Here is a 13,809-nt window from a genome sequence, read left to right on the forward strand (position 1 = left end):
TCTGGGGAATCATCCCGATGGGCCAATTGATTTCCAGTTATCAATAAATCCGTCGATTAAGGGTATTAAAGGCATCCGAATTATCTGCAAATCTCAACAACGCCAATTTGAGGAAGACAAAAATGAATGTATGAAAACAAGGTGACCTGATTAACAGCCTATCTAAACTCAATTAACTTTGTCACTGAGAATGTCGAGGATTACCATAGTACACCATTCCTGGTGGCTGCAGTGGCCGGAAACTAGGAGGTGCCGGGGGTTGCTGTGTTAATGGTATTGTTTGCTGCTGAGTTACTTGCAAAGTCAAAGGCACGATTGGGCTGACCATATGGGGTGGGGGAGGTGGGGGTCCTGGCGGTAAGGGTACAAGGCTATTATAACCATAAGGGGCCATGATTCCTCCTGATGGCTGTAAATACTGTTGGGATGGGTTGGGAAGTATATGATATTGAGCTTGAGAGGTTGGGGCATGGTTTTGCATTGCTGATTGCGGAACCAAAACAGATTGATATGAATGATTTGGTGGCACGGTAAATGGCTGTGCTGACATGAAAGCCTTAGGATCTGAGACTGGCATGGACATTTCAGGTTTTGCCATTGACTCGGAGCCTGAATTATTGGGCATGGAGGTGAGTGAATTTGGTGGTGCTGAGGCCTGTGTTAGACCAGCATTCTTAGCCTCTTCAGCTGCAAATGTAGAAAGAACAGAAGTCATAATCAGTTGAGATGAGCTAGAAGCTGCAAGCTTGTCTGCAACCTCAGCTGCAATGGCAGCAGCTGACTTCCTAGGTGTTTGTTCTGCTTTTGTGTTCGCATCAGTTGTAGTGGTTGCAGTAGATGGGTTTGATACGTAATCTTCATCATCAACTCGCTTCCGCATGTTGCCGGCTTCCTCTGCCTGTGCCTGAGCTACCTATAAAATTGATTTAGATACAGAGTGATTAGCTAATAATCCAATTCATTCCACCAACATATCCTCACAGTATACCGTATTTTTTCCTTATACAGCTGCATAGCACAAAGATTTAATAGGGCACCAGTTATAAATAAAGACAAACTCCTATATAATTTGCTTGTGTGCAAAAACAGTAGATCTATAATTAAGATTTCTGATAGGGAAAGGACAAGAAAATAGAGTTCGAGTCTCAAAGAAAGTTCAATATATCAACAGGCAGAAGAAAAAAAATCAAGGTCAATATAACCAAAATAAACAGCCATCCCAATTAGGCCCTACTTCTGGCATTTCATGTCCCATTTCTTATTACTGCACAGAAACCCTTGTTTATGGTGATTGACCTTTGATAAGTACCTTTCTTAAACTAAGGATGCTTTTGCTGCGGATCCATGCATGGATCTATTCAATGGGGAGTAACTTTTATTATGAAGGCTAATGATTGGGAGGTGAATCGCTTCTTGCCATTTTTTGATAGCTTGTGCTTGCACATGGTGGTACAAAATGATGAAGATAAAATGATTTGGGTACAATCTAGGAGATCCATGTTTGAAGTAATGCCATTTTACAATTCTTATGTTTCTACTTTTCAAGAATTTCTAGCACTTGTCCTTTTGCTAGTTAGGTAATGCTCTTGCATACTTCTTGTGCACTAGGTTACCACCCCTTTTCGTCATCAATAAAATCTTATCATACTCATCAAAAGTATCCAAGAGCAATTTTTCATCGAAAGACACTTAGCGCCAAAGAAGTAAAGAAAACTTCATCATGTATTGAACTTGAAATCAATTGGATTTATTAGCCCAGAATATTCATCCAGAACGGAAAGTGGACAATACAATGGAACCTAAGCAGCTTAGGTATCCTCTGGCCAACTGAACTTCAAAAAGGATACAACGTGTAGAACAGACCAGAATAATAAAAACACGACACTAAATTTCTTTCTCAAAATAATAACAAGAGCAACAGGTTGCCTAAACATCAAATCATACAATTTACTGCTACCAAATCCTTTGTGGTGGCAAAGCTTTGAACTTTGGCATACAAATGCCACTCCCAAGAATGACCACTCAATAATAACTCCAACCTAAACTCAAAGGCTCTATATCATAGCACTGATCCATATTTACAATATTCGAACTTCAATGATAACTCTTATTTTCGCTTCAGGCTTCCTGTCTAGCCAGAAGATTTTGTGTTGACAGTGTTGCTTATTAGCCTGATAGTGAGCTACTATTCTGAAGTTCAAGTTTCTCTCACATAGCATGTTAGAAAAAATCCAGAAAGCAAAGTGAAAAAGAATTCAAGAAGATCATATTGAGTAGCGGAAAATGTATTAGTGTCACCCAAATTTATAATTTCTCTACATTGTTAGAGCATATAATGGCACAACCAAAGAGGTAATTGTGTAATAGCACATATGCAAAATATAAACCCATCTTACAACAGGGAAAGAATGAATACAGGACAAAGTTTAAGGACTAGTGAACATACTTGCATCTGAGTCCGGACATTCTCCAGTTCGGACTCCTGGAAAGAATTCAGAAAGTAAGCACAAAAAATTGCGGAGATTCTTCATGTGTTGCATATATTACAAAACGGATCACCAGTAATCACATATATTAGATGATTAAAAAACCCATTAGACAATAAAAAAATGGTGCTATGATTAGGTACCTGTTCATGGAGGGCTTCTTTTAACTGAGATACAAGCGCTACTCTACTTGCTTCAACCGATTTAAGTTTTTCAATGCACTGTTTCAAAATATTTTCTTCCTCCTCTAGTTCTTTGGACAGATCTTTCCGCTTTGGATCTTTAGCTGGGGGGACAAAAAACACAAGCTTTAGAGACCCTTCAGAAGTCTCCTAGGAAAAAATATGCAACAACAAAACAGTCAAAAAGAAATTATTTCCAAGCTGCCTTTTCAATCCACATCATAGATGGTTTACCATTTTGACAGGAAATATCAACATCTTTCTCCATCTTCCTCACACGGTGAACTGCAGACTTGCATTTACTCATTTCTGCATCTTCATTGGGACGTTCGCTGAGTACCAAGTGAAATGCCGACACTATTTTCTCGGCCATACTTCCAATGGACAATTTCTGTTTCCAAAGTAATAAGTGAGTGGCATCTCAGAGATGCAGAGAAATATGTAAGGCTGTGTAATTTCTAAACAATCTAAACAAAAGGCACCAGAAAGATAACTGAAAAAAGGTCCTTGTTCAAACCGTTCTAATGGAGCGTGAATCCCTTTTTACAATTCTGACTGAACGCGACCTTTTTTTGCTTAACTCCAATGGTTGAGGCAGTTCTTCTCCAAGCATTACATCTTTGAGGCTCCGCCCGCGGGATCCAAACACTCTCCTTTCTTCCCATATAGCAACCTAAAAATTATGCAAACACTTGTTTGATAGGCGATAATGAATGGGCCATACCATCAGCTTTAAACACATATAAAACAAGAAGGCTATACCAATCTAGAGACCACATTTTTTCCATGATCATCCCCTTTCTCAAGTACGTCCTTGAGTGCACCAGGGAGAACCTTCCAAAACTCGGTAACAAATTCATTTCCTTTGCGCTTGCTATTCTGTAGAATGTCGTTTGCAAGATACAAAAGGGGAACTTTCTGAACCATCTGTGAACCGTGGAACTGTTTATCCCATGTTGTGACAATCAGTTCTGCTTTGCTCCGGTGAAATATACACAGATGTGACAAAGCTATGTAAAAAGTCAAGAAAGGACACCATATTGCATAACAAGAAAATGAGAAATCATGGGAATACCCAATCTACATAAAATTAAGGGTTTTTTTTTTTTTTTTTTTTTTTTGGGGGGGGGGGAGAATCGGATACTATCATTGGGCTTCAATTGATACTACCAGGCTGTTAATAATCTGAATGTTAATCAGCTATGTTCAACACGTATGGATTATGTCGCTGTTAAGACTACCATACAGCCAGCTGCAAATTTATCTTTCATACCAAGAGCAAGCATATGAGCTGTCTTCAAGTACCTGAATGTTCAATTATCTAAACAACTACCTAACTTATCTTAAGGACCCTTCAACCTACTTTACCAATAACTCCAACGGTTTGAGGTCGTTTTAGTAAGATAGGTATAATTAAACCAGGGAAGGTGCATAAAAAATTTACCATCCAATGAGTGACAATTGTTCCAGACGAATTATTTCCTAAGCAAAGAAATAATTACAAATAACTTAAACTGATGGCTTAATCAGAATCCATAACTTTTAATTGTAACTCAAACCAGTAGAAACCCAGCCACATCAGTTCAAATTACTGATTTCAGCATATATGTAACAACGGAAACGAACAAACATATATACACACAACATAATAACTTCATAAGCCCCCGGCCCCGACTTTTGTTCCTCGCGAAGAAATGAACCGTGTTCATTAAATTAATAAAAAAAGTAAACAAAAAGTTATGTTGAACAATAAGAAAAGGATACTTTCAATGCACTGCTGGGTGCTGTTGAGCTTGGAGAGCTTATCTGCAAGTATCTGCTCAGTGAATACACTATTCATCCCACCTCAACCAATGCCTCTCTTAGACTTTCCCACCAGCTCAATAGCGAATGAAAAACCCTAACGCACCTCAATCAAAAGCACTTAAATAGAAAACCCGAATTCAAACTCTCGGGAGCCCCATAGACGTATTCAAGCACGCCAGTAAAAGTTCTGAGCTTAAAACCCTAAAATTCAATGGAGGGAGCTACAAGAAGCTTCGAGTTGATAAAACCGATGCGTTTCGTAAGAAAATTGAGCAAATGCATGGACTGGAGAGGGAACGAAATGGACAGCGAACAGAAGAAAAGGAATTTGGTAGAGCCCGAAAACAGGTACCGTAGAAAGAGAGCGAACGAGAAAAGACGGGGTTGGAGGAAACAAAGGAAATTGTACGGTGAGAGAGGGAAGGAATTGAGAGAGAAATCGCGGTTGCTGTCCGTAGGATATGAAAGGTGTTATTGGATTCGTGCCCTAAAAAACGGGTCCTCTTCTTGAAGAGAACGCAATTGAGATCGGGATGGAAGGGGGTGAGGCCGTTGAGTCGGTGTAACTCGAGGACTGGGGCCATCCGGCAGAACCCACGTGGCCATGACGACTCATGCGGGAGAAGAGTAAGAGTTGTAGATTATTATTAATTTTGTAATTATGATTCACATTAATTGAGATATTAAATTTAGTAATCAAAGATGAAAATAAATTATAAGATGAAGAGCATTATTAGGATTCATACTAAATAAAACATTTTTCCAGTAATAATTTATTTTAGTGACTTTCTGTTTTTTTTGAATCCCATGAAATCTCAAGTAAAATTAGCCGGTTTTCTTTTTTTTAATATAAAAATAAGACATAATGTACCATAATTAAAGAAAAAGATAACATCCGAAACAGTTTAATTGTATGTTGTGGTATCCGGCCGGTGCCTATCCGTATCAATCTGTAAGAAAGTATATGGTTACATGATAAGGATTGGGGGGTGGGTTGTCTTTGATTTATCGACATCCGTTCCCGTATCTGTATCTATTTGGAGATTGAATCCAAAAAATTCTTCTTATCGTGTCTTTGGCCTAGACACAGAAATTAAAATCCATCTGCGCCCCTTGCTTTTGTCTAGACAAAGGAAACTACCCACTTCACGGCCTATGTGAAAAATAAAATAAAATGCTTGTACATGCTTTAGCATAATGAAGAGCCTAGCTAAGCTAATCAGTTTGTATTTTTTACTTTTGTGAAATCTAGTCGTTAACCTAATACTTACTTAAATATATGGCATATGGAAAAAGAAAATAATAATAATAATAATAATAGCGGATTGAAAGCCCGAAGAATCTGGGACACCCCATCAACATAGAGATCCCTCAACTTCAAACGGCATCTGTATATTTTAAAGGGGGGTACATAATGGAAATTAGACTCTCTAGCAACTCAAAGTTCACAAAATAGAAACTCCAGTTCAACAGGAAAACGAGATGCTCTAGAAGGTAAATCTGTCCACTCAAAGAGAGCTCTTAACTTGAAGGATATTCTAAACTAGATATAACTTAACCTCAAATCAAAGCACTCCTCTCGCAAAAACCCAAACCCATCTACCAACTGGATGCTTCTGCTTGCCCGGTACATTTCCTTCCGACAAGCAACACCTGCAGACCTGCAAAGATGCAATCACATGATACTTTCTTACCATCATTATCTAACACACCGACCAACCCATAAGAAAATCCATTGAGCAGCTAGCAATAAGTTAGATAGCCTGATCCCCTACTGCTTGGTGTTTTTGCCCTGGGATGCAAGTTTTCCTGCAACTTGTTCTTCTGACAATGGTAAATAGTAGATCCGAGGCGTTGATTTGGTTTTCCGAAAGAGATCATCCAGAGTGACAATAGGAGGATCAATTTTCTCTGGAAGCGGAGGTGGGGGTGGAAGATGAACCCGCTCTCGTGACTGCGGTGAGTTCGACAAAGGTGGTGGTGGTGGGAGAGGAGGTGGGGGTGGAAGCTGCTGCCTATTATGCTGACGGGGCGACGGCTGCGGCTGCGGCTGCTGCTGAGAGGTGGGAGGGGCTAGAGGAACAGAAGGACCAGAACTTGCAGGAACAGCTGGAGCTTGAGGAGCCTCCGACCGCATTTTCACTTCCTGAGTATCGACAAACTCGGCCACTAAGAGACGCCCACCATTTGGCGGCCATTGCAGGTTATACACAGCATTCCTTGTCTCTATGGCTTCTTCTACTGATGAGTACTGCATAAAAGTTACCAGAACAAGGGGGGATAAGAATATCCACATGATCCACAATTTGATATAAATGAAGGTGGTCGGTCTACTTATGTCATAAGGAGATTCTACAATGACAACTAAAACTGGGCTTTTTAGCCTATAGTAGGACCTCTGTCCATTTGAAAGACAACACGAGACAGTTTTAAAGTGGGGAAAGGCTACCCCTTCTTTGTAGCCTAATACTGAAGTAAGAACGTGTGCTACTGTGAACACCAAATGAGTAGGGAAGTACAGTCTTACAGTAACATAACAATGGGTCTTGATGTGGTCCATCCAGAAACTAGTAACAGTCCCAGTTTTGCCCAGAAGTTCTTGCACTGCTTTCAAGGTAAAGGGACGCAGAAATCGATCAATTCTAAGTGAATTAGATGGAGCTTTTTGTGATGGTGGAACTGCCCATATATAAAAGGAAGACCATTAGATATTAAAAAAAATATTGCTAGAAATCTTAATATTTAATTAGAAAAAAGTGATAACTCACCAACACGTTCCTTGGGTGTATTATCACTATTTGTAGAGTCTGATCTAGAGAAATTACGTTTCAAACCAGTCGACTGGAAATTGTCCTTGGGAGTAGTCTGGAAAGTGTCCTTGGGAGTTGTCTGGAAAGCATCCTTAGGAGTAGTGTTAGGCGTAGAATTTGTACTCTGAGGCTCTGGAACTTTGAGGCCTTCAGAGTTCCACCTACGTTGCCTCTTGATTGGCTCATTATTTGCTACTGCTTGATCTGTATGGACATCTAAAAAAATTTATATTACAAGAAGGAAATTTACTTTAAATGTTCAAATGCACTACACAATATAAAGAACCAAGCATTTATTTTCTGTCAAATTGTATGTTAAAAAGAAAAATGAACTTTCAGTTATATAAAACCAACAAAACAAGCTTATTGTCAAAGAAGAATCATAAATAAGGGTTAAACATAAATAAGGTTGCCAAAGAAGTAGGAGCAAATAAGTAGGGAGTTGGGAATGACTGAAAATAAACAGACACTTAAACAATGATGAATACAATTAATTTTATATACATTTCTAAAACACTGACAGGTCAATCATATGAAACATCGGGCAGAAATCCAACAAATAAAATTTAGGCAGCAGACTAGCTGATCTTAAAATTGAATCACATCTTGCTATGATACTGCTTGTTTCTCAAAAAGAATGACATTTTGAGCTCATCAACAAGGGAAATAAAACTAATATATATTAAGGCTAGTCATCTTAAAACAAATGCTGCCCTCAACCAGATTATAGTGAGCAAAGTTTCCTTTTAATAAATGGTAGCTTGAAATTCCAAAAAATCACTTATATCTATATCTCTCAATCAGTGAAAGCAAATATTGGGCACATCTCGACAATAATCAATCAAAGAAAAAAATAAAAAGGATGTATATATGTATATATATTTTTTGATAAGTTCCAGATCCACACTAATAAACAAGTGGTGCTAGCGGGCCGCCCAACTTTTACCGCTTCGAGTGGTAACTTTGAGCAGTAATTTTGAGCGGACTAAGTAGCATTTTCCATGCAGTTGTGAAGAAGAAATAGAGAAAGATGGAAAAAAATCTGTAGCCCATATTTTCAGAGGCAAAACCATTGAAAGAAATAAGCCACCACGTGAAAACCACCAAAGAACAATCAATATCTGCCTCAATGACTAGCCATTTTTTCATATCGCTATCTATAACAAGAAAACAAGCTAAAGGTGTAGTAAGGCAAAGATTAAGGGAAAATGTAACGCCCCAATGGAAGGCCCAAACCACAAGGCATATACTCCAAAAGAACTAGTCAATGATACAATTGGAACCCCACTAGAACCGTATAAAGAGCAAGAACTTCTCCTTCCCAAGCAATGTGGGATCCCATACACCACCTACCCTTATCCATATCATATGGGGTATCACAATCTACCCCCATTAAATTCCCGACGTCCTCATCGGGCCTATTCATTGTAGGTGGCACGGCTCAAGTCCCACATTTCTGGTTGGGATAGGCTCTGATACCATTTGTAACGCCCCAATGGAAGGTCCAAACCACAAGGCATATACTCCAAAAGGACTAGTCAATGATACAATTGGAACCCCACTAGAACCTTATAAAGAGCAAGAACTTCTCCTTCCCAAGCAATGTGGGATCCCATATACTACCTACCCTTATCCATATCATATGGGGTATCACAATCTACCCACCTTAAATTCCCGACGTCCTCGTCGGGCCTGTCCATTGTAGGTCGCATGGCTAAACTCCCACAATTTTGGTTGGGATAGGCTCTGATACCATTTGTAACGACTCAATGGAAGGCCCAAACCACATGGCCTATACTCCAAAAGGACTAGTCAATGATACAATTGGAACCCCACTAGAACCTTATAAAGAGCAAGAACTTCTCCTTCCCAAGCAATGTGGGATCCCATATACCACCTACCCTTATCCATATCATATGGGGTATCACAGGAAAAAACAGCAGTTTTATGTTTAGGAGAGAGAAATTGAGATGTGGGCATCGATTTGACACAGCTCAGCTGTGGATAACGAGAATGGCTGAACTGCAACACTTGGCATCGGCTTGTTTTGGCAAGAGCAATGGGGCTTTCATCGTCATCGATTGATTACTCATTCAGAGAAGCCCGGGGATGTGCATTGTGCAAGTTGAAGAAGCCAATAACCTCAAAAGAAAAGAAGAGGTACAGAGAGAAAAACACACGCACACAGAAATGGGAATCTATATCAAGCCTATCACATTAGATATATGATGGGAAATAAATGTTGAAGTTATATACGGAAGGCACAGCAATGGCAGGCTGAAAGCCTTTCTTTGATCAGTAATGGCAGGGTGAAAATTAATCAAATTTTTATTTCCCTTCACCTATAATCTACTGCAGATTGTAAACAGCGCAGATTGTAAACAGCTCTGTGTTAAAGGCTTAAGTTATGCACTGCCAATATTAATATGCCTATTCAAGTTTCTCTTCCCCTAATTATTCAACTTTTGTCTCTCCAGACCACAAAGGTTTTACTTATATATAAATATATGTATATATATATATTTTATAGGTATAAATATATGTTTATATATATAGGTTTTGTGATTCTTAAACTGATGGCTGCTTCAATTATCATCAACTAAGTAATCAAATTGTTCAGAATTTGTGCGTATGGATTTTAAGGCATCAAAGTGCTCATATAATAGATATATAAGAGATCACATATGTTTTGCATACAACAAATAAATAAATGCATAAATAAGAAAATAAATAAAAATGAATGCAAAAAATAGAAAGAAAAAGATACATCTTGATCTTGATCGCAAGACTAAATAAAGCTTCAAAGCCAAACAAAGAATAGGAAGTAAACAAATGCAATAAATGATTAAAGAAAAAATTCTAAAAAAGATTAAGAAAGACCATCAGGATCCAATTCTTACCATCAAGTTTTCTTTTCTCAACAGTTGCAGCTTGATGACTCTCAATCTCAACTTGGACATCCCTTTTCTCACCAGATAAAGCATCCCCAAGAACAGCAGCATGACTTTCCTCCTTCACAATAGGTACTCCACTTTTGTCGACTTCTTCAGAATTATACTTCCAATCAATTTGCTTACCCTCCAGCACATCCTCTTCCATGGAATCATCACCAGAACTTCGGTCTAAATTCAATTTTTCTGAGTACCCTACATCCGTACCGTCAATTTTCTTGCTTATGTCTGCATCTGCAGCATTGTTGTCATCTTTCTCTGCATCAGATGCCTTGTTCTCAAGTGGCTCTTCAACATCCATCGGATGCGATTCACCACCAACTGGGACAACATTGCTGAATGATGGTTCCACCATCTCAGGCTTAACAACATCTAGTTCTAATTTGACATGATCAGTAATTACATTATCCTTTAGTTCATTCTTTTCATTAATTGACACAGAATCAGTAGAAATAGAATCAGATTTTACTTGAGACCCAAAAGTAGGGCTGACCTCAGATACCTGGTTGTCCGGGGTAGAAAAGACGAGCTTGACACTCTCAGGAGTCTTTAAACTCTCAATCCCATGCAGGGGCATTAAACCCTCAGATACCTGGTTGTCCGGGGTAAAATAGTCGAGCTTGACACTCTCAGGAGTCTTTAAACTCTCAATCCCATGCAGGGGCGTTGAACCCTCATTCCCAAGCTGGGGCGTTGAACCCTCATTCCCAAGCTGGGGTGTTGAATACTCATTATCCAGTTGAGTCTTTGAGTTTCTACTCTCCTTTCCAGTTTCAAATTTCTCCAAATCCTGCCCACTCAATGCTACCTCAGATACCACAATCTCGGATACTTTAGCGCTGGTTTCAATGGCAGTTGTATGAACAACCAGCTTCTCTTCCACCCTGCCAGAATCAGTACCACTGAAGCCAGCTTCCTCGACTTTTTCTTGATCCAAGGCTGCCACACTGTCATTAATGTCAACTTGAACCACAACCTTATCTGGCTCCTTGTTCTTTTTGCCACCATGATCAGCAAGGTATTTAGCTGTTTCTGCAGGCACCGACTCTGAATCTTTTGCACCAACTAAAGGTTCGGGTCCACTATTAAGACCATTATCCACATCATTTCCAGCACTTTCCATTTCAATGCGGATAGCTTCATCCAATCGTCTGATCAAATCATCCTTCAACCCCTTGATTGTCAATTTCCTTCTCTTAAGTTCCTCTTTTAGCTCTGTAACCTTCCACTGATCAATTGGCCGATTGCCAAGAATGGGATACTGTGACGACATCTTTTCAACTAAGAGTCACCTTCACAAACCCAATTAATACATTAAAATTGATACAAAGAGAATAACAAAATCAAGAATAGCTTCAGCAAAACATAAAATAAAAGAGGAACGTGGCACTAAACATGGATCAAGGACATAAAAATAAAATAATTGAAAAATGTAGCTTTATTGAATAAAAAAACATGACATAAGACACATGGAACTGTAGATGAAACACAACTGCCTAAGCAACCTAACATGTACAGGCAAAGAAAATTTTACAGCAGTAAATCTTGTAGACGATTCAGTATCAAGGCTGGGGTAACAGAAACTCAATATATATATATATATAGGTAATCCAGAAGTTTTATTCATAAGATCAGGATCTTAGTATATGGGTAGTTCATCTCAAGATCTGCCGGGCATGGTAATGTAGAACACTAGTTTAATCCCATAAACTATTGAATTTCTTTTGTTGTTTCCACCAAAATATATAATATCCACACATGTTCTTAATAGCCTAACGGCAATGAATTTCTCACATGCATGTATGAGAAAAGTAACTTCCATGCAAGAAAAAGAAATCAAGCAGAAAAAAAAAAAAAAAAAAAAAAAAAAAAAAAAAAAAAAAAAAAAACAGATCCAAATCTAAACTTTCAATGGGATGCAAAAAGACGTCATGCTCCTTTTCGATGTAAGCAATAAAATGCACATTACACGTTACAACGAGGTGTGTATTGATTCCCAGGTACGAAAAAGAATTATTAAAATTAACGAGCCATAGTTACCATACACTTTATGGGAATATAAAATAATTCCCATAAATGCTTTCCAACATACACATCCCACGTAAAGAACTAAAAGCCTTTACAAATTATCCAATTCATAATCTTGAGAAAAACAAAATCCGCAAAAAAAAATTATCTAATAATGCTGCAACATGCAACAAAATCAAACCAGCTCAAAGGTTAAAAAGGACCACCTCAATTGCTTTCAATAGCCAAGAAATCTCATCACCGGAAATATTTCCATCAGAAACCAAAAACTTCAAATTGAACACAACGCCAGAAAAATGTGTGTAACAAACCCTAATTAATCCAGGCACCATTCGCACCAGAATCAAACAAAAATGAAGAACGGAGACTGAAAAACAAACCATTGATGAAATAGATGGCAATTACTCACAGGAATAGTCGGATTCGCGGCGAGGAAACACTCAAAAGCCTAAACTTCCGTAAGAAAAGGAGATGATATGTGAAACCCTAATTTCACAACACAAAACCCACACATTAGAGTAAGAACACGCAAACCCACAAAAAAAAACGAACACACGTTTAATCTCTGTAAACTCAGCTTCCAATCATTTCGTTTCTTTTTCCTGAAAAAAAAAAACGACAACAAAAACACAGATAGATATATCTGAAACAGAGAAAACGCCGAAACGAAATGAACAGAAAACAATATCTAATTGTTGAAGCGATTAAAAACAAAAATACACAAGTTTTGGTCTAGGGATTTTCTTTTGGAGTTGTCTAGGGTTTTTAATCCCTTTCTAAGTTTCTAACGCTCGCTTCGAAGGTCCGGGTTAGTTACGAAGGGGATGAGGGGACGACTTTAATAGGGAGGGTTTTCTGGAAGAAAAACTCTTAGGCTGTGTTTGGGTGACCAAGTGTCCTCAACACTTTCTAAGTATTTTCGTACTTTTGAAAATACTTCACATACCAAACAACCTAAAATACTTTCAATGGGACCCACAAACTCACTTCAATCTCTACTCATAACTATTCACAAACATTCTATAATACTTATCACTATTATATATAAATAAAAAATAAAATCACTATAATATTTATAACTATTAAATATAAATAAAAAAAATCGTTATAATATATAAATAAATAAAATCACTATAATATATAAATAAAAAATATTTATCACTATTATATATAAATAAAAAATAAAATCACTATAATATTTATCACTATTAAATATAAATAAAAAAATCATTATAATATATAAATAATAAAAAATAACTATAATATATAAACAAAAAAATATTTATCACTATTATATATAAATAAAAAATAAAATCTCTATAATATATAAATAAAAAATAAAATCACTATAATATATAAATAAAAAATAAAATCACTATAATATATAAATAAAAAATATTTATCACTATTATATATAAATAAAAAATAAAATCACTATAATATTTATCACTATTAAATATAAATAAAAAAATTATTATAATATATAAATAATAAAAAATCACTATAATATATAAATAAGAAATATTTATCACTATTATATATAAAT

General features: G+C 37.3%; 2 protein-coding genes and 1 non-coding gene across 5 annotated transcripts; all 3 read right to left on the reverse strand.

Moving 5' to 3' along the window:
• On the reverse strand, positions 1-5,082 carry LOC109013260 (regulation of nuclear pre-mRNA domain-containing protein 1A-like). The gene is made up of 7 exons (XM_018995299.2): positions 4,433-5,082; positions 3,431-3,678; positions 3,186-3,341; positions 2,903-3,059; positions 2,630-2,772; positions 2,447-2,482; positions 1-913 (listed from the first exon to the last, which is right to left on the reverse strand). Exons 1-7 carry the CDS (start codon positions 4,506-4,508, stop codon positions 182-184), a joined length of 1,548 nt encoding a protein of 515 aa, XP_018850844.1. The 5' UTR covers positions 4,509-5,082; the 3' UTR covers positions 1-181.
• Positions 5,083-5,774: 692 nt separating this feature from the next.
• On the reverse strand, positions 5,775-13,080 carry LOC109013259 (apoptotic chromatin condensation inducer in the nucleus-like). Of its 3 annotated transcripts, none has more exons than XM_018995297.2 (6): positions 12,673-13,080; positions 10,185-11,527; positions 7,243-7,488; positions 7,002-7,153; positions 6,250-6,725; positions 5,775-6,135 (listed from the first exon to the last, which is right to left on the reverse strand). In XM_018995297.2, the coding sequence occupies exons 2-6, from the start codon at positions 11,506-11,508 to the stop codon at positions 6,018-6,020; spliced, it is 2,316 nt and encodes a 771-aa protein (XP_018850842.1). In that variant the 5' UTR covers positions 11,509-11,527; positions 12,673-13,080; the 3' UTR covers positions 5,775-6,017. The 3 variants fall into 3 exon arrangements, with proteins under 3 accessions (XP_018850842.1, XP_018850841.1, XP_035544015.1); XM_018995296.2 differs by having other exon boundaries at positions 7,243-7,500; positions 12,673-13,079; XM_035688122.1 differs by having other exon boundaries at positions 5,775-6,725; positions 12,673-13,079.
• Positions 9,253-9,408, reverse strand: LOC118344416. The gene has a single exon (XR_004798187.1). It is a non-coding gene; the product is annotated as a small nucleolar RNA snoR134 (small nucleolar RNA).
• Positions 13,081-13,809: the final 729 nt, after the last annotated feature.

This window comes from Juglans regia, chromosome 1 (genome assembly GCF_001411555.2).
Source record: "Juglans regia cultivar Chandler chromosome 1, Walnut 2.0, whole genome shotgun sequence".
NCBI classification, from domain to species: Eukaryota; Viridiplantae; Streptophyta; class Magnoliopsida; order Fagales; family Juglandaceae; genus Juglans; species Juglans regia.